At 36.6% G+C, this 19,095-nt stretch overlaps 2 protein-coding genes across 2 annotated transcripts in view; one reads left to right on the top strand and one right to left on the bottom strand.

The window, feature by feature from the left end:
• Nucleotides 1-1,342: 1,342 nt before the first annotated feature.
• LOC112500296 lies at nucleotides 1,343-12,428 on the top strand. The gene is made up of 14 exons (XM_025103746.1): nucleotides 1,343-1,417; nucleotides 2,581-3,094; nucleotides 3,190-3,267; nucleotides 4,832-5,075; nucleotides 7,596-7,790; nucleotides 9,634-9,858; nucleotides 9,950-10,194; nucleotides 10,284-10,487; nucleotides 10,592-10,684; nucleotides 10,776-10,883; nucleotides 10,974-11,312; nucleotides 11,471-11,554; nucleotides 11,653-11,693; nucleotides 12,138-12,428. The coding sequence occupies exons 2-13, from the start codon at nucleotides 2,591-2,593 to the stop codon at nucleotides 11,677-11,679; spliced, it is 2,346 nt and encodes a 781-aa protein (XP_024959514.1). The 5' UTR covers nucleotides 1,343-1,417; nucleotides 2,581-2,590; the 3' UTR covers nucleotides 11,680-11,693; nucleotides 12,138-12,428.
• A 1,316-nt stretch (nucleotides 12,429-13,744) lies between these two features.
• Nucleotides 13,745-19,095, bottom strand: part of LOC112500368 (tRNA pseudouridine synthase A) — a 9,643-nt gene continuing 4,292 nt past the window's right edge. Inside the window, exons 3-10 of the mRNA XM_025103851.1 lie at nucleotides 18,078-18,155; nucleotides 17,789-17,842; nucleotides 17,108-17,190; nucleotides 16,498-16,597; nucleotides 16,350-16,412; nucleotides 15,431-15,658; nucleotides 14,153-14,213; nucleotides 13,745-14,056 (exon numbers count right to left, since the gene is read on the bottom strand). Coding sequence (XP_024959619.1) covers nucleotides 13,959-14,056; nucleotides 14,153-14,213; nucleotides 15,431-15,658; nucleotides 16,350-16,412; nucleotides 16,498-16,597; nucleotides 17,108-17,190; nucleotides 17,789-17,842; nucleotides 18,078-18,155 — 765 coding nt within the window. The 3' untranslated portion in view covers nucleotides 13,745-13,958. The remainder of the gene's footprint in view (nucleotides 14,057-14,152; nucleotides 14,214-15,430; nucleotides 15,659-16,349; nucleotides 16,413-16,497; nucleotides 16,598-17,107; nucleotides 17,191-17,788; nucleotides 17,843-18,077; nucleotides 18,156-19,095) is intronic.

Genomic DNA, 19,095 nt, shown 5'->3' with positions numbered 1-19,095 from the left:
AAATACTAGGTTTCCAATACCCAACATTTTTCATACAAAATGGCGCTTGATTGCAACGATGTTCTTTCAACTATTCATTTTTTGATGCATTCATTTTTTGATGCATATCACGAGTCGGAGCAGATTTTTATTGTTGTGGTGTTTTCTTTCACCAATCTGAATGTATTTGTACGAGTCTCTTCCATCCCTTGTGACTCCTATGTTCTGTGTAATTGTGATCGTTGCCTACTATTTCAATGGGTGGTTCTTTAGTTTGATTGTTATTGTTGATTGATCATTTTTCTGTTCGATTATTCTTGTTGGTTGATCATTTTTTGTCAAAGTTTTGGGGAAAAACATGAGCTTAATGGAAAAACAAACAGTAAATTTAAAATGGTCATTTTTTGTTGTTCAGATAATTCAATCAACACACCAAATAAGCAATAATTTGTCTAAATTAGGCACGGTGATCTGGTTCATGGCTTCTTCCTAGCCTGGGGATTTCTTGAAAAAACTGGAATTGTGACTGGGTTTTCTCGATATGTAGAAAACCACGGTGGGGTAATGTATTTCCCAACACACCATATCCCCTTATGGAAGGGAGACAGGCTCAACAAAAAGCGGGGAGGGAATTTGGTTCTCTGTACCCTTCGGAACTGAGGGTGGGACATGGTAGTGAAACCAACGATTGCTTGCTGTCTTCACCCGTTGTCGTGCCTAAGATTAATCCATACAGATGATATATATTCAAGATATTTTATTAAATTGGACCATTTATCAAAAAATAAGTTCATTCATCACTAAATCCTAAAGATAGTTACATAAATAGGAGTAAGTATTTACCCGCTTGTTAACATTCTCGATTACATTACATGTAAGATTTTAGTCCATCAAGATGACACTATATGCGATAATTTACCCGCTAATGCTAACCGGATAAAACGCTTGGTCCTTGCTACCGGATAAGATTTTCCGTCTTTATCATGCTCATCCGATAAAGTAAATTGACCTGGTTAGCACTTACCAAGTAAGCGTTCAATAATCGGTCATAAGTTCTTTTTATCAATTAGACTATGCATTCAAAATAAATACCACACATCCCCTAAGCCATTATGTACAAATGTATTTTCTCTTTTTACAAGATGCTATATATCTCGTTGTATTGCGCGAGCACACAACTAATCCATAATAAAATACATACGGCAAAGACCCTTTCCCGTAATTATTTTACTTTAGGGACCCATTTTGTAAATTTCAATAAAGTACAGGGACCAAAAATGGTAATTGTATCATGTTATTGTTTTGTAATAGGCGTCACCAAAAGGGGGACAGGTTTTAGCGGCCGTAGCCAAAAACCAATCCATTTGTATGTATTAGACGATACCTATTTTTCTCATTTCTTGACATCCTCTCCAAGTCGCCGAGAAAACCCTAGCAGGTAACATACTGTGCTCATCTACTTTTATGCTTTGATTAACCTAGGGTTTATCATTATCCATACTCAATTTATGTCTTAATTACTAATTTATGTCTACGCTTGATCAATTTGTTTAGTTTTATTTGCTTAGTTTCTAACAGAAGATGATAATTAGTTGAAGATATACACTCCATGGATGATCAAGAATCACAGCGGGGTGATTTATGATCATCAACACTAATAAGTATGTAACTTGCTTTCTGATATAGATGATCTTCCTGCGTGGAAGTTTACCCCTAATCCCCAAGGGTGGGTTAGTGGACGTTTTTGCTAACATCAATTGGTGAATGGGGTTATCGGTTGACAAAAGTGTTCGATAAAACCTTGAATTGGTGTCAGTTTTGCTAATTTGAGGTTACTTAGGCGTAGTCTTAGTAATGAGTTTGGTTCTTGTTATGTTATTGACAGTGTTGCGAACTTCTTATTTCATCTGTTAGCTCCTACATTTCGTTGGTTTCGAGTTCCCTGAAATTTTGTCAGACTCTTCATCCAATAGCTTAGCTAATTTGATTTAATATAACGCCTTAGATTTTCAATTTGGACAATGTAGACAAACTGTCCCAATAATGGCTTGTTTTGAAGTATTTTTAACAAATAAAGTAGTGGGTGTTAGTTACAAGCTCAGCTTGTATGCCTTATTTACACATGTGCTTTTCTGTGCCAATGGATAATATCCTTTTTTAAGCTATAGAATATCAGTTTGATATGATATTTGGAACAAATTAGTATTTTATTATGCATGTGATTTAGCTAGTCAGCTACATTCTGCATGCCAAGCGAAGTTGGTCTACAGACTACAAAGTTCTAGCACCTAAAAGAGCATTCATGATGCTAGACATGGATTTTGGAGTGGATTGCAATGATCAAAGAGTTAAATCTAAATTAAGAATTTGGAAATTTAATAGATTATTAGTTGTTTCTTCTGCTAATTAGCATGCTGCAAACTGTCTGATTGTACCTGCGCTGTTGTTGGTATTATCATATATTGCTTCTTTGTATTGCTTATAATAGCCTGTGTTATTTCCCTATCATTATTTATTATGTGAAGAGGATAGAATGGACTAACCTAAGCCGGATCTTGTATTTGTTCGTGGAATATTTTTTGGCTTATTAAACATTTCTAGGCACATAAGAATGAAGCGGAAACGTGCATCTGGTGAGCAGAAACTTAAAAGGTCCTGGGGGAAGAAGACACTCCAAAAGGATGCTGCTCTAGTGGCAGAATTTGATGTGGTGAATGATGAAGCAGAAGAATTTGAAACCAGCATGAGCTGCCCACCTCTACGTAAATCTGTATCTGATGAGAAAACAGAGGAAAATGTCAACTCACTGCATATAGAAACTGAAATTCCAAGAACTGGTACCATCATGAGTGGTGCAGATTTAGGGATAGAAAAAGCTGTTTACGGGAGGATGGAGAATTATCCAAACTCATTGCGTGAAATGATTGTATCCATTATTAAAGAGATGTCCAAGGAAGCTGGTGGCCTAGCTAACCTGTCAAGGAGCTTGGTTGATAACCCAACCAGCAATGGACAGATGGGGCAACCTCATGTTGGCATGGATCTCGAGGAAAATGAAAGCCGACTACGTCAAGACCCAGAATACAAGCAACAAGAACTAAATGCTGCCCTAACAGTATGGTTTGTTGTATCATATAATTTATATTGCCCATCTTGTATAAAATTTGCATCCTGCCTTTAGACTAATAGATGCCAATTTTTCTATCCCAGGTGATCAAAAAGACCATGAAATTGGATGCAGCTGATCCATTTAACAGGCCCGTAGATCCTATAGCACTTGAAATACCTGTAAGTTTATTGTTTAGAGTGTAATTTATCATTTCATTTCTAATTCTTTCTACGAATGTGTGCTTTTGTTAACAGTGCCTGGTGATGTTTTCTTTTTTTCTTTTTGGGCCTGTGATATCATTGTTTCAACCTTCAACTGTTTGTCATACTGTTCTGTTGCCATGGCATGTCTCTAGGGAAATTGGTCTTCCACCAAATCAGCCTTCATATGGTTGACAGAAGAGTTGGCATTAATAATAAAAGTAACCTAAAAATCTTCAGATGGAATCTACTGATTGGATGTTCTTAGGTGTACTTACACACCGCTAAGGGAGTTGGGATTGGCCAATTGTTGCTATGTAGTTGTATTTCTTTTCAGTTCTAATATTGTAATCTGCATTGAAATTTTGTCTTCCCATGTTTCGTTTTTGAATTCCTTACGCCTTCAGTTGATGTATGGAGAAGTTCTCATCTCATTTATTGTAGATTTTCATAATGAAAATGATTCCCAATTACTGTAAATGATGCAAAAGGTATAGATAAAGATACTAGAAAGGAGGATACTTCAATGTATAAGAGAAAAAAATTCCATCATCACATGGTCTTGAGGGAAAAAATTTCATGCAAACTAAGGGGATGTTCACCAAAAAGATACCAGGTAAGCACTTACCGACAATAGTCACCACCCTTATTTTCTTTATTGGGTAACATTCTCGGCCATCAAAATGGATTGTTGGTAAGCGCCTTCTCCCTCACTTACCGGGCTTACTATGCCTCTTACCGGGTAAGATTTTTGATCCTTGTCATGCCCACCTGCTAAGGCAAGTGACATCCGGTAAGTGTTTGGTAAACGGCCCCTAAAACTTACTCTTTGTTGCTCGATACTTGGGCATCATACATGCCTAAAAAACAACAAAGATAAAAATTTAACTCTTTTAGGAAAAGAAACTAAATCACATATTGATATAGCTATGAAATTGATCAAGAGAATCTTTCCTATTTAAATACTTCTATGAATTACCAAAATTTGTAACGTCAAATCACTTAATGACGTGGTGTCTTTGGCCTAACTATGTGCTAACTTTACGCCTCTTGGCCAATAAGCATGTCTTCTAAGAAGCGAAATAGCACCTGTAAGCTCAGAACTTGAGACCTATGCTACACGCATCCCAAGCCTTACCCATTAGGCCAACCCATGATACTTAACCCCAAATAGTAGTTCCCATTGTTTCATACTCACTAACTAAATGTAACTGTATTTCCTAATAAGAATATGTAAGTTCTTGATAACTATAAAATTCTACCGATAGTGTGCTTGTTCCTCATGCTGTTATTTTTCTTTGCACGTGCACTTCATTGTTGGACAAAGGAAGTATTTCAAGTTTCATTTATGCATGTTTGTTGACTTGTGTAAAATCTTGATTTACTTTTAAGTGTTACTTACAAATTAACTCATCTATGGAGTTAGTTGTGCATCAGGATTATCACATATGATAGACAACAGCAAATTATATTATAAGGAGTAGTTTCTTTAATTGTATCATACTATGATTACCCATAATGATTTGGTTGGAGCTTGAACCAGGACTACTTTGATGTTATCAACACACCTATGGATTTTGGTACAATATGCAACAACCTTGAGAATGGTCTCAAGTACATGAATTCAGCAGACGTATTTAAGGATGTACAATATATTTGGTATAATTGTCTCAAATATAATAAGAAGGGTGATTACATTTTGGAGCTCATGAAGCGGGTAAAGACATTCTTCATGAAGTACTGGATAGCATCTGGGTTATACACTGAACAATCACCAGCTATTGTTGGTAAGGGCCCCTCTTTGTTCTTCTCATTCTATACAATTCCATTACTATGCTAAATTTAGCTCTAAGCGCTTTCTAGAGAGCAGAGTGAAGTAGTTTAATGCTAGTTGTGTTTAATAAATTTTATGGCATGCTTGTTTGAACTTCTCGTATCATCCTCTTTTATTAGGTGTCAAAGTTGGTAGGCAACGATTTCTTTACCGTCCTAACTGCTCGTCGTTAGTTGCATTGATCACTGCATAGGTTACTTCTCCATCATAGAGAACCGTTGTATTTCTTTTCCTTTTTCTTGAATTGGAGTTATCATAATTGCTGTTATAGTGGATCAAAAGGTAAATTTTCTGTAGAAATTATGTAACTTAATGATCCTCTTCTCATTTTAGTAAATCTTGTAGCATGGCACTTTTATTATTAATTTTTTATTTTATTTGCTATTCATTGTATGTTCCATGAAGTTTACCATGAATATCTTCTATTTGTGGGTAAAAGAGAGATTAGAATGTGAATGTGGCCCATTCTGGCTTAGAACGCTTATCTGCTTACTTCTCTTGGTGGATCTATACCCAACTTCTAAAAAAGCAGAAATACCATGCTACAACTTTATCAATAACCCCACATCTTACGTCGTCATATACAATTTGCATCGTCCTTGATGGAAGTCCTTATTTGCTGTTGATTACTGAACCAATGGTTATGGCTTATGGGGAGTAAAAGCAGGAGTGTGTTCTGTGGGCCCAACAAACCCTTGAACCATTGATGGTTCATGGTCAGAAATATGAACCCGGTCTGATCTTTAACCAGATACGTCCATCCCTGCAAAAAGCTGATGTAGGTGCTACAGGTTTACTAGGTGGCCGCTTTTGATTTGGTATTGATTCACAGAAAATCTATTGTATTTGTGTCTCTTCAGATATGAGGTGTTATGCATGACTTCGAAAGGTGGAATGAGAAATAAAAAATGTGTCATCACCATGTTAAGCTGAGAACGTCCAACCTTAAAGAGTTATGTTTATAGAAGCAAGAGGTCTAAAAGAGCAAAATGCGCAAAACAGAAAAGGTTTTGCTATCCTTCCTGTAAACCCATGGGAGGGTATTTTATACATTAAGAGACATAAGTTCCAGCAATTAGGACTTTTTGGTTTTTATTATGACATCCATGAACGGCCTAATATAGAATAAGCAGATCTTCAGATTCATTATCGAAAAATCTATTATTGTATCAATTGCTGTGACAGGCGACACAGGCATCTTGTCAGGTGTTTCTGATTGCTCACCTATATTATATGAATGGGCGATGAACTTCTACTAATTTTACCCTGCAAAATCAGTGAGGTATTTGGAAATGTCTTCTTTTCATTTACATAACTGGATTAAGCACAATCACTGTGTGGTGATTAATAAGCAGAGGGGGAAAATGCTATAGAGCTGCAAGTGTTGCAATGGTCATTGGATCAAAACTGGACTGCTACAGAATTACTATCTAATTGAGCCATGGCAGCCATGTCTTGGATCATTGTATAATACACATTTACATGAACACTCTATATCTACAAACATTTATATGTATATATGAATGTGTATGTTAATCCAATGTTTGTGAATAATAGGGGCTGTTACATTTTTCCAAATATTAAGGGGCCGTTTACCAAATGCTTACCCGGTAAGCGCTTAATAAGTCACATTACCTTACCGGATGAATATGGCAAGGACCAAGAATCTTACCTAGTAAGAGCGAAGGCAAGGATCGAGAGTCTTACCTGGTAAGTGAGGGCGATGATTCTTACCATGGTTAGCGCTTTCCTGGTAAATTGTTACATACAATACCGTTTTGGTGGAGTAAAATCTTACCTGGTAAGCAAGTGATGGTGTTGCATTTTTCCGGTAAGCATTTACCCGGGTAAGCGTTTTGTAAACAGCCCTTAAATCCACGACTATAAGGGTGGTTACATTCGAATCTGGGCCATCTATGTTTTAGATCCAACAATTCAAAGGAGTTCCCTTGTTCTCCTTTTTTTGAGTTCTCTCTTGAACCTCCCTCTACATATGTATGTATGTATTTTTGCATGTGGACACCACATACCTACATTCATGCATAAATGTATACATGGATTAGTTTTTTTCTCATCGTAAATCAGCTGTTGACCTGTTTTCATCTCAAGGTCTTCTCCTTGACAACTAAGTTTGGTGAGTTCTAAATAAATACATTTGCTTCTTATGATCCAAGAGGCATAATAAGCCGACAATGCTTTGTAAGCCAGTTGGCTGTACGCTGTTAGGTAAACAAAATTTCCCAGGATATCACAATTGAGATATTTTTGCATGTGTTTATGCCATGTGTTTTGGAAGATGTGTGTAGACTATTAGCTGAACTGAAGCTGGTAATTGCTTATTTGACTTGTGGCTCAAATTAGATTGGTGTATGTGCCTTTAGGACAAACATTTGTGACATGTGCTACACTCTTCTTTTTATCTTTATTTTATTAATCGTTTATGAAGGTTTTTAACAAGTGCAATTTCCAACAGAATCTGGCCTACAAGTGCAACCCAGTATGCATAATGAGGATCAATCGGTGAGCCCTGTTACTCCTATTGCTGGTAAAGTTCTGCCAAGCCAAGTACATTCTCGTTCAACCTCGTTGAATGAGCATAAGCCTCGGTTGAGCACTAATGAGCATCATCATGCTCCAGAATGCACGGATGCGGATGCTGGTGCTGCAGGTACACCTTTGGTCACCGTCTGTCATCTCTACATTGTCAGTTTGACGTATTTTACTTGTGAAATAATTGTTCCCTCCCCCAGATAAATTGCAATGGATGCACATTTAGAAATGATATTACCTATTATTAGGCACCCCAATAAACTCTTGCGTTAAAGTAGCAATTTGATGAATCTACAACTTCAAGGGGAACATTGAGAAGGTCTTTTAGTATTTGAAATAGAATCAATTTTCAATGGGAGTGAAGTTGTGGGCCCAAATTTATATGGAATGTCCTTTTGTAGTAATGTTGATAGGGAGGGAAATTGGTCATTATATGCTTAAAAGATTACCAAGGAAAAGCTGCAACTACCATATTTGCTGCATCTCTTTCAAACTTATTCCAGGTGAGATGTATCTTCTGATTTGAATATCAGAGCTTCTTTACCATTTTTGTAACCCTTCTATAGCTTTTCTTTGCCCAACTCAACATCATTGATCTCACCCTTCCCATTCCTCTCTTGATTCCTTTTAGAATTAATTTCTTGACCAAATTTATGTGTACTACATAAATTTTGCTTTCCTTTTTTCTCCCTTGAAAGCTCTTTTCTTATCCATCTTTGCCAAAATTCCCTATATCACTTCTCTTCCTGTCTTCCACTGCTGATTAATTTTTTTTTTCTCGGGGTCACAAACCATCCTGCTCTTTTATCGAAATTTGTAATTATGACAATTGTCAGTTTGTGTGTGAAGGAAATCATAAACCATCACTGTTACTGCTGCTGCCACATGGAAAAGATAGTCCAACCTTCTCTTCTTTTGACATATTTATCTTACTGTTACCTGCATCTTCTCTGCCTGTCTGGCAAGACACTTACCCAGTATTTCCGGCATGCGTTTGACATCTTCACTCTTCTGCCTCTCTACCATAATCCTTCCGTAACGCTATCTATCTTTCATGTCTATTTCAGTTATACTCACCCTAAGCAACTTGTTTATGGATAATAATTGGATCACCAAATTGCTTTTTCTCAATTCTTAAACAACCAACCAAGAGCTTTGTACAATTAGTCTTTACAATGTTTGCTCCTTGATATGCAGCAGATTACTACATACCCTTGCTCATTTTAACGAATTTGGAAACTGGATTGTGCACAATGACTCATTTTTGGGTTTGCACCATGTCTGTGTTGCATGGCATGGCTACTATGATTGGGAAGAGGATGGAATTGTACTCACATGAAAAGGATTTATACATAAGTATTCAATTTGATTTGGGGGTCAAAACTAGGGTAGGTTTAAGAATCGATGTTGGCTAAATACAATGTGAACGGGGCTGTTAATTGCCATCTGAAAACAGCAAGAGGGACCAAAATAGAAAATGAGACAAGATTGTTTCTATTAAGTTGAAAGAATTGAAATAAAAAATAGAAGTCATGTTTTATTGAGCTTAGAAGGTTAACTTTATTTGCTTCAAATGTTAGAGCACGTCTTTTCTGTAAACTAGTTTTGTAAGCCATGAAAACATCAAAGTCAAGCTTACAATTTACGACTGTTGTTCACAAAATTCTGTAGATGATTTGGCCTTCTGAAAACATAAGCATTTGCTAAACACAATTTTCTATTCATATTTCACCTTTTAAATAATGTAATCTAAAAACAGAAGAAAAGTGTTGCCAAATGAGACCTCGGCAGTACAAGAGCATTGTTACATTTTGTATTAGTGGATGTAGCACTTATTTGTTGGTCATAATAACAGCAAGATTTGTAGCCTTTGACTTGTCTTGCATGTTATTTCAATATCTATGTTTGCTGTTTGTTCGTCAATTTTTTGATGAAATACATTTACATGTCTACCCCTACAGAGTCTTCTATGATCTTGAGGCACAACAAACGAGAAAAAGACTATCCACTGGCTCCACTTGAGGATAATTTTGCCCACCTGCAGCAAAATGTGCCTGGTTCTAATTCTAACCAAGAACTAGAAAATCAACCCTGGCCGATCAACATGCAGGCTGGTCAGCCCCATCAGAGCTCTAGCCACCCACAATCTTCCCCACAACGGAATGAGCCTAACACTGTTACTCCTGGTTAGCTGTCTACTAAATTTCTCGTCTTTTTACCACAACTTGGGAAACAATGCATATATGTGACTTGGTTAACCATAATTGATTAAAACAGATTCTTTAAGTATTCAAAAGAAGCGCCAAGGCCGAGGGCCCACACGTTGCGTGAAATTACTAAATACAGTGGGACGGATAAGAATCGCCACCAATGAGCTTGGGCAGCCTGTAGGTCCTGAGGCATCCCAACTAACCAGCTTCCTGGGGCTCACAGCACGGGATGGGAACTTGGCTCCCCTTACTTATTCTAGTTGGAGCAAAGTGCCAGAAGACAACAAGGAGAACATGTGGCAGAAAGTTCTGGTATCTGGTTAAACCTTTTGATTTTGTCTTATGCTTTTCTTCTTTCTTTTGGTCATGTCAAATAATATATTTTTTTGTATGCGTTACAGACGAAGTTTGACATTGACCCCTGTAGTCGAAGTTGGGTGCTGATGTCCCTTGGAACTAAGTGGAGAAACTTCAAGTCCCTTCTTAAGTCTACTCGTTATGACACTCATGCGACTGATGAGGAGCGGCTTGCAGACCGTGATGAAAGGGTCCTTGCTGATCAGTGGTCAGTACTTGTTTCTCAGTGGAGCTCTCAGAAATGGCAGGTTTGTGTCACATTCCATGAACTTGAAGCCCGGTTTCTGTTAGTTTCTTATTTATTAAATTGGAGAGGAGTCTCATGATGATCAAATTTTCTGCAATATTGTAGAGTATTAGTGCCCAAAATAAGGCCAATCGTGCAAGGCAAAAGTTCAGCCACACCTCAGGCAAAAAAAGCTTTGCTAGAATACGTGAGGAGGAGGTACATTTTACTCTTTAACTCTGTTCTTAAGGTTCTTCCTTTATGGATTCTGGCACAATGACCAATAAACTGTTGTGTTCAACCACGGCAGAGGGCGAAAAGGGCTGATGGGCAGGAACCCTCACGGGCCGAACTATTTATATTGACTCGTACGCGCAAAAATGGTCAGCCTGTGAATGAAGCTACCGCTGCTGTAATTGTATGTGACTTTAATGTTATGCAATTGAACTTAAAAAAACTGTTTATTCCCATTTCATGTGTCTTCTTATCACTTGGAACTTGTTTGCAGTCCCAGCTTCGTGAATCCGCAACTCAGAAGGAAGAGACATTGATTAACAAGGACGAACCTCAAGATGATGCCTATAGTCGGGTAATGGGGCAGGATAGAAAAGGTGGTGTGTCTCTATATGGATTAAACGCTAACCCCTCTCGTCCTGGGATTGAGCTTCCTACTCGTGCTGAGGCTTTGAAGATGGTAACGGATAAGAACGCAGAGGTTCTTGAAATGAAGGAGAAACTTGCATTAGTGGAGCAAACATGCTCACAAATGGCTGCTCAGATGTCTGTAATGGTGTCGATGATGGCTACCATGCAGAAGGGTTCCCCTGTAGAAAATTTTCCTAGTGCTGTAAGTTTAGTCATCTTTACTTGTTGGTTCAATTTCAGACTACATGCCCTCATTAAATTGTATAAACTGACACTATTTGAGAATTCATATCGGTTTTGAACAGGAAAGAAACCTTAATGGTGGTACCTATTTCTAATACAGTTTTCTGTGTCCATTAGGCTGAGGGGTCTTTGGTTCCTGTGGGTATGGCATATCAGTCAGAACCTATCTCTACATCTCATGATGAAGTTCCTGCAAAACAGGTGGATCTTTTTTTCTTCTAGTTTTCTTCGTTAGATCTCAAAACCGTAAGATGCTTTTCACACATAATTAATAATGATGAGCATGATTTGTGTTGCAGACTCGGGGAAGGAAAAAGAGAAGGTAGAAGAACAAGCAAAGGTACTTCTGTCACTCTAATTTACCTTCTTATGTTTGCATACCAAAGTCTTTTCAAGTATGTGAGTTGACCATTCTCTTATATTGCCATGGGGACGGTCTATCCAACCCCCACATTGATAGTCAGTCTGAAGTTTTCTACTATGCCATCTTTATTAGTTCAAAGACCGGGCTTGGGGGAAGCAATTCCTCTCTGTGATTCAAGGCTCGTGGGATCCTGGGATTATGCAAAATTACCACATAGCCCCCATCCCTCCAAACCAACGATGAGTTACTCCGAGAACCTCACCATCCTGTACCAAAATGTGTCCAAAAGGAAAGGATCCTTATAGGGCATACACTTCTCATGGATGACATAATTGCACATTTGAAGTGGGGGTTTTTCTGCTTCTATCCGAATTTGCTGTCATTGTGCTAACGTTTTGGTTATACATCATCATCGGGCAGGTGGACGATTCGAAGGATCCAGGAAAGGCAATCAGTCCCCCTGTGTATCATAATGTTCAGCTTTTGGTAAGATTTGATAACCTGTTAAAAGGATATCCTTGTTAGAGAACATGGATAGATTTGCAAAATGCAGTCGGTGCTAGTTAGCTATTACTTGCAATAAATTTGGATAAATTATGCGTTGTCGTTAGTAGTTTTGCTTCCGAAAAACAAGTCGACAGGTATGTTCAGTTTGGTTGACAATTGAATCCGGTTCCAGTCACCGAGCTTGCAATATTATCTTTGTTGAGCAATTTTTTTTTGGGCAGGGACACGGAAAATTGGTGGTGTTGTTCCAAAAACAGATTGATCTATCTTAAAGTTTTTGACGTGTATAATTATAAATCATATTTTCTTATGATTGTTATGGTTCGTAAATTGAAGAATGGTTTACGGAGTTAAAAAATGATAAAGCATTTGGTTAATGAACGTTTTGCAATAAAACTTGTAACTTTTGTATATCATCACATTCTTATTCTCATTTTGCTCGATCCTCTTATCTTGCTTCTTCACAACCAAGTGCAATAGAATAAAGAGTAAAAGAAAAATATGCGTGTGTAAAGAACTTAAAGAGTTAAATTTGAAAGGCTTTTTAATTAATATTTTTTACATTTAATGGTAAAATGTTTAAATCCTTAGTTTGGATGTGAGATGACGTTTAGCCTTAAAAACTACATAAAAGGAGAGTTGCTTCCCAACCTTTCATTTAAGTTCATAATAATAATACAATACTTCTTGAAAAGTGCTAGAAAGTGAAATGAACTTCACAAGTAAGCCGTTTTACACACATCAACTTAAATGATATATAATTTTGACATGGGCATAATGACGTTGTCGTCGTCTACATACTTAAAAGAAAAACGTATGTGCCTATACCCAAACTGAGGTTGCTCATGGGTTGAGTTAACTAAGTTGGAAGACATTTGAACAATCAAACCTAATGTTTACAGTTTGAAAAATCTCAACCCAACCCAACCCAAAACGTATGGTTTAATCGGGTTGATACTTGGCATATCAAAATATTTTTCTAACCTTCAATATGTTGTATTCTTTCTACTCATAATTCATTTATATATATGGAGTTATATAGAGATGAGAAGAGATTGAAAGTATATGTATATAAAGAAGGCATGTGATGGCATATTTGTCTAATATACATATTAATAAAGACTTTACAATTATATTAGATTGAAGAACAAAAAAATATCATGTTCATGAGCTGGGTTGGGTTCAAACTCAGGGGTCACAGTTATTGTTTACATCTGGAATTAAGCTTGTTTTCTCTATACAGCTTGTGTTCAGCAGTAATTTTTAATCTATCTCTTCGAATTGTCATTTAAAATAGTATTTTGGTTCAACTCAAGAAACAATGCCCACTTCTTTACTTGTAAAATACGGCAGCGTTTTAAGGGTCTAAAAACCTTGCAACAGCAGCAAACATTCCAACCCTTAAAAATGATTCAAGTTTTGGATTCAAACCGAACCAGTTATAAACAGTCAAATACGATTTTTTGTAACTGATGCAGTTAGGATAGATATACCTGAAAACATCACAAGGAAGAAAGCAATTAAAGTAAATCAGCCTAAAACTGGATTTCTAAATTGCGTATAAATGAAGATACAGCATGATGCTATTAAATTGCCAATTAGAACAAACCAGTTATCCCTTGTAAATGTATTCGACAAAAAGTGTACCTGATGACAGCAAACCTGCGCAAAAATCTCATCGGTTTGCTCACAAATAGCAAGCAGATTGGTGGTGTAACAAACAACATGCCCATTTCATGGGAGATCGTATTTGACATGTGCAAGGTACAGACCTTGAGCAGGAGCCATAGGACCATTAGCAGTTACCGTCTTTGCTTCCAGGATCCGTTCCACTAAAAACACCATACATACATTAAATCACCTCAAAGACTTGATAAAACTTTGTAGGAAAGAAAGCGAAAAAAAAAAAAAAAAAAGCCAAATCTTACCATCTGAAACCATCAAATCTCCAGTGCCAACAGATTTTATAGCACCAACAAGTAATCTCACCTGTATTCAGTAGTCTTTTAAATAAGAAAGAAACCCCCCTCAAATATTTTAAAGCAATTATATCTGAGCCTAGCCACACATTTCTGGATGATCAAGATTTTGTACACATTATGATGCTAATTCTATAGCAGCAGAGTGTAATAAGACCAAACCACCAAACACAACCTAATTAAACTAGATTCATTTGTCTGATTTAGGTTCAGGATATGTGGTTTGGTCTCTTAGGGGCCGTTTACTCAAATGCTTACCCAGAAAGTACTTACCGGTAGGAGGCAACACTATAATTTATTTTTCTGGCTAAGATATAGTGCATCAAAACGATATAGTATGCAACAATTATCCGGTAAGCACTTACCCGAGTAAGAGTCGTCACCCTCACTTACTAGGTAAGACTCTCCATCCTTTCACCACTCTTACCAGGTAAGACTCTCCATCCTTTTACCACTCTAACCAGGTAAGATTCTAAACACTTACCATGTTCATCCGATAAAAAAAATTACCCGGTAAGCACTTACTGGATAAGCGTTTAATAAACGGCCCCTTAGTCACAAAATAGAATGGTCTAGTCATGTTAACTTGATTAATATAGTATTAAAGTCACTCGTTTCTTAAAATAATTCTATTTTATTTTTATAATTAAACTTTTTTACTACATCCGTTCCCAAAATCCTAAAATCACTATTGGTTGACTAAAATGTCCCTTAATGAACAAAGTAAAGATCAAAATAATGATTACTAATGGGAAAAAATTAAAAAATTACCAAACAAAAAAGAAACACCTTGTTTCTATTTCAAGGCTATGTTTAAATTGAATTATCTTGTATGAGAATCATTTGTTCACTAAAGTAATTCAACTTTATTAAAAGTTGAAAAATGACATGAACCATGGAAGAGGATCGAAATGAAGTTGTCTGAACCAGTTCAGTTCAACAAGGTTGAAACTGAGTAAGGGCGGTTCAGTTGATAGTTTCCATCAAAACCAAACCGGCTAGAACCATTTGCTCTTCTATTATATGGTAACAAGACCAAATATGAAAAAGTTGACCCCTGTACGCCTACGGCAGACAGTTTGGATCAAAAACTTGAAGATGCCAACCATGGTTATGATTTTCAAATGCTTATCCATGTAAATATTCGATAATTACTGACAATCCTATAGTAACGAAAATCTGAAAGAAATAAACAGGGATCAGATGAAATAGAACCATGACACCAACCTGATGGTAAAGAAAAGAGCGCGCACGTGCAGTAACCACAAAGGAACGATGCCTTCTCATCATGCCAAATCCTCGACTGTCCTCACCAATAGACCATTCAGCTTTATTTTGAGTAGAACTACAAGATAAGGAATTATGTGTTTCCCTCTCCTTTGCTGATGGGAAATATGGAGATGGGGAAACCTCAATAACATTAAGTTCATCTAAGTTTCTGATTGGTGATTTCGCCTGTGAAGCATTCAAGAGAAAGAGAGCTCAGCTGCATTATGAATACGCTTATCTTATCTTACGCATAAAATCATCAGGCACCTCTGATTTGAGTTCTGTTTTGGCTCATGCACTTGCACACTCTGATACGATATTAAGGATGATAGTGTTCTGCGCACGAAATGCGCCCATGTTTCGAACTACTACTGATTGAAACATAAATATCGCATAAGCAGGAATTTGCAAATTTATTTCATAATCGGTTCTCATAAACCAGAAGCTTTATTAAACTAGCCAAAACTGTCATCTTTCTTGAATCAAAACAATTGATCTCACAATCATATGTTTATTTGCATGCTCCGGGTAATTGGTTATAATCGTAAAGAGAACCTTGTTATGTAAGTGACGGCAATGATGAGAAAAATGTATCAAAGCATTCACGATTCATTAAGCTTTTCGATAGGCATCATCTAATGGGTAGTTGGGAAGAAAATATTATCTACTTCATCCTTTAAACTTGATTAATGTAACTATAAGAGTAAATTCAAATGTAAAATAACCCAATAGAGGAGCTTTCTTATAGCCAAGACCATATATGATTAACATAAGCACAAGTTAACATAGTGACTTGGAATTTTTATACCGCGCAAAAGGAAAAGTACATCAAACAAAAAGATTAATGTATCTCATTTAGGAGGGAGGAGATGCAAACCTGACAACCAGAAGCTCGGAAAGAACTGAAATCATGATGTCCCACAAGAACTTTGCAAGCTTCCTTTACCGACAAATCATAGTTTCAATTATTTCCCAAACTAATGTGAACACGAAACTCATAGTTAACTAACAAAATACTAACCAACCTGCATTGCCGGAAGATCTAGCTCCTCCTCTACATGCCATGCCCTACCTTTCTCAAAGGTAGATAAAGATTCTGGACCTGATAGCAGTCGATAGAAATAACTGCAGGAACATGTGACCAAACTTATTTAAAATTATGAAGTCACAGTTACATAATAGCCATTTAGTAGACACAAGATCAAGCATACTAGCAGAGCAGCAAGATATAAGTGGACTCCAAATGGCCTACAATGCATAGTTGAGTTGAGTAATCCTATAGGAGAAAGAAACAGCGATTGAAGAGATGGAATTCGATAAATGAATTTATGTAGCATCAGTCCAAATTTGGAAGAAAGATTACAATCTTGTTGATGTTGTCATAGTGAATCTTGAAGATGAATGAAAGCAATAATTACACAACCCATATACTACTCTAAATTTTTGGTTGGACTATTCAGCGCAAGTGACAGATGGAAGCATCCTACTGATAAACCTTTTGACAGTTAACAAGAGATCATACAATGTTGAATGAGTTTACAAAATCATCAATTAATTAACATAAAGCAATATACAGACACAAGTACAAATGACTACACAATTGAGCCCCGACTAAGAAGTTACATTGATACCTACGTTCGCTCTTGAGCTTTATATCTAGCATGAAAGTCGGCCGCAACACATCGAACATCAGTAATCATTATATCACCTTCATACTTCTGTCTCAAAGAAAGAATATAATATATCAGGATTCTCGACAGGAGGGCATAAAATAAATAAAGACACAAAGTAGATAAAAGTAAACACTTTGAATCCAATTTAGCTCTTGATGGTGGCGAAAGAGATTGATTTCATAACAGGATGAAGTTATCAATTTCTTGAACCTGGTACCAGTTTGTGTTCTGTGTATGCACGCCCTTGAAGACACATATTAAGAGAATCTTTTTCTTAAAGTCTATTGTCAAAGATACAATTTGTGCTCTCATTGCAGCAACATTGCCAGAACCCTGGTCCAAATGCGAACTCGCCTAATATCTATATAATATAAATTTTGATCAGAGTTCTTGCTTCCATATATTTTTACTAATTCCAAGCAACAAATATCATAGCTCTAGTATGCAACTATGTACGTATTTATCATGTGAAGCCCTAGAGAACATACTAGGTGATCCAGGAAGGCTTAAAGCTTTAAAAAGATTTTGGAGGGAGTAAATGGCTTTGATAACTCTCATCATAAATTGGACACACCCATTGGATAGGGCAATAAAAATGGCATGCAACTGAATCTTTACAAATTGAAAGACCAATTAACCATACCTGTAAAAAATGGTTGACAGCTTTCTTGACGACAGAGGGTTCATGAGGTGGCAGCTGCACATCAATGAAATGACAGGAAATAACTATTTATAAAGAACATGCAATTCATAGTTTGTCTGCTAACCTCAAGAATGTAAATATTAATCGAACGACTAGTTCAGATAATATAAAAAAGATTACAAGTAACAGAGCCTAACAGGTCTGTGTCTATGTTTGTGTATCAAGCTTCATTAAAAGTTCACATGTACAAAAAAATTGTAGAAACAATCTAACTTTACAAGAACGTTACCACTTCACCAGGTTTTCTTTTGCTTATCCGTTCTACATCTACATGACAAACATTTGATAAAGCATGCACTCCTGTATCCTGCATATGTGAAGGATATATTAGTAACACAATTTCAAATTAAAATAGCAGAAAAAATGTGAAAGGAACTAAATCCTGAAATAGGAACATATAGAGCATCAACATAAATACATAAAACTAAGATGATAGATTCAGCTGACACCCAGTCAGTGCATGCAAGCACATTCCAAAATGCTAAACTTATACCCCAGCCGCCATCGTTGAAATTTATTTACTAAACTAGCCGAGGAGATAATAGTAAAAAAAAAAAAACAGCTCAGCTGTTCTATCGAGAGAATCATTATAAAATAAAGAAAAACAATTTTGGTCTGTATCTTCTGAAATGGATGCGTACTCAAACACAATACAGCAGCCCAGTCAAGACCTGATTATGCCAAGCAAGCTTAGTATATGATGAAACCATGAAGGGAGAGATATCACAAAAATCAGATATCTAAAAGGCACACTATGGCGTAAGACGCATCTCCGCCGTTACAAAAAGGCCTATAGCGTGTGTGTAAGGCATGTCACGCTATGGAGGCACGCCGCGGCTTGTGTTTTTACAAGGCGTGACTTTTAAAAAAAATCAAGTTCTTTAGTTTTAACCTTTTTGTGGTTTTACACTTGTAACTTTAGATGTTAATTCATGTTACACTTTTACACATTTACCTAATCACATCACTCACAATTTCATGGATTCACACACGTCACAGACTCAAGGTTAACACAAAGTTGTAAAATCCCTCCAAGTTATATTTTGAAAATTTTGATCACAGACTCTTTATATAAAATTAATATATATATTGTTAGGACTGAACACACATATATATATATACACTGATACACACACACACACTAGAAGAGTGCTCACGCAATGCAGTGAGACACATCTCGATTTTAATGTTCTATTTTATTTTGTGTCTCTGTCGATGTTATAATACGATTTTATGTGTTTTTAAGA

The sequence above is a fragment of the Cynara cardunculus genome, assembly GCF_001531365.2.
Source record: "Cynara cardunculus var. scolymus isolate 2C chromosome LG 17, CcrdV1, whole genome shotgun sequence".
In the NCBI taxonomy this organism is placed as follows: domain Eukaryota; kingdom Viridiplantae; phylum Streptophyta; class Magnoliopsida; order Asterales; family Asteraceae; genus Cynara; species Cynara cardunculus.
This window is presented reverse-complemented; position numbering and strand designations above follow the sequence as displayed.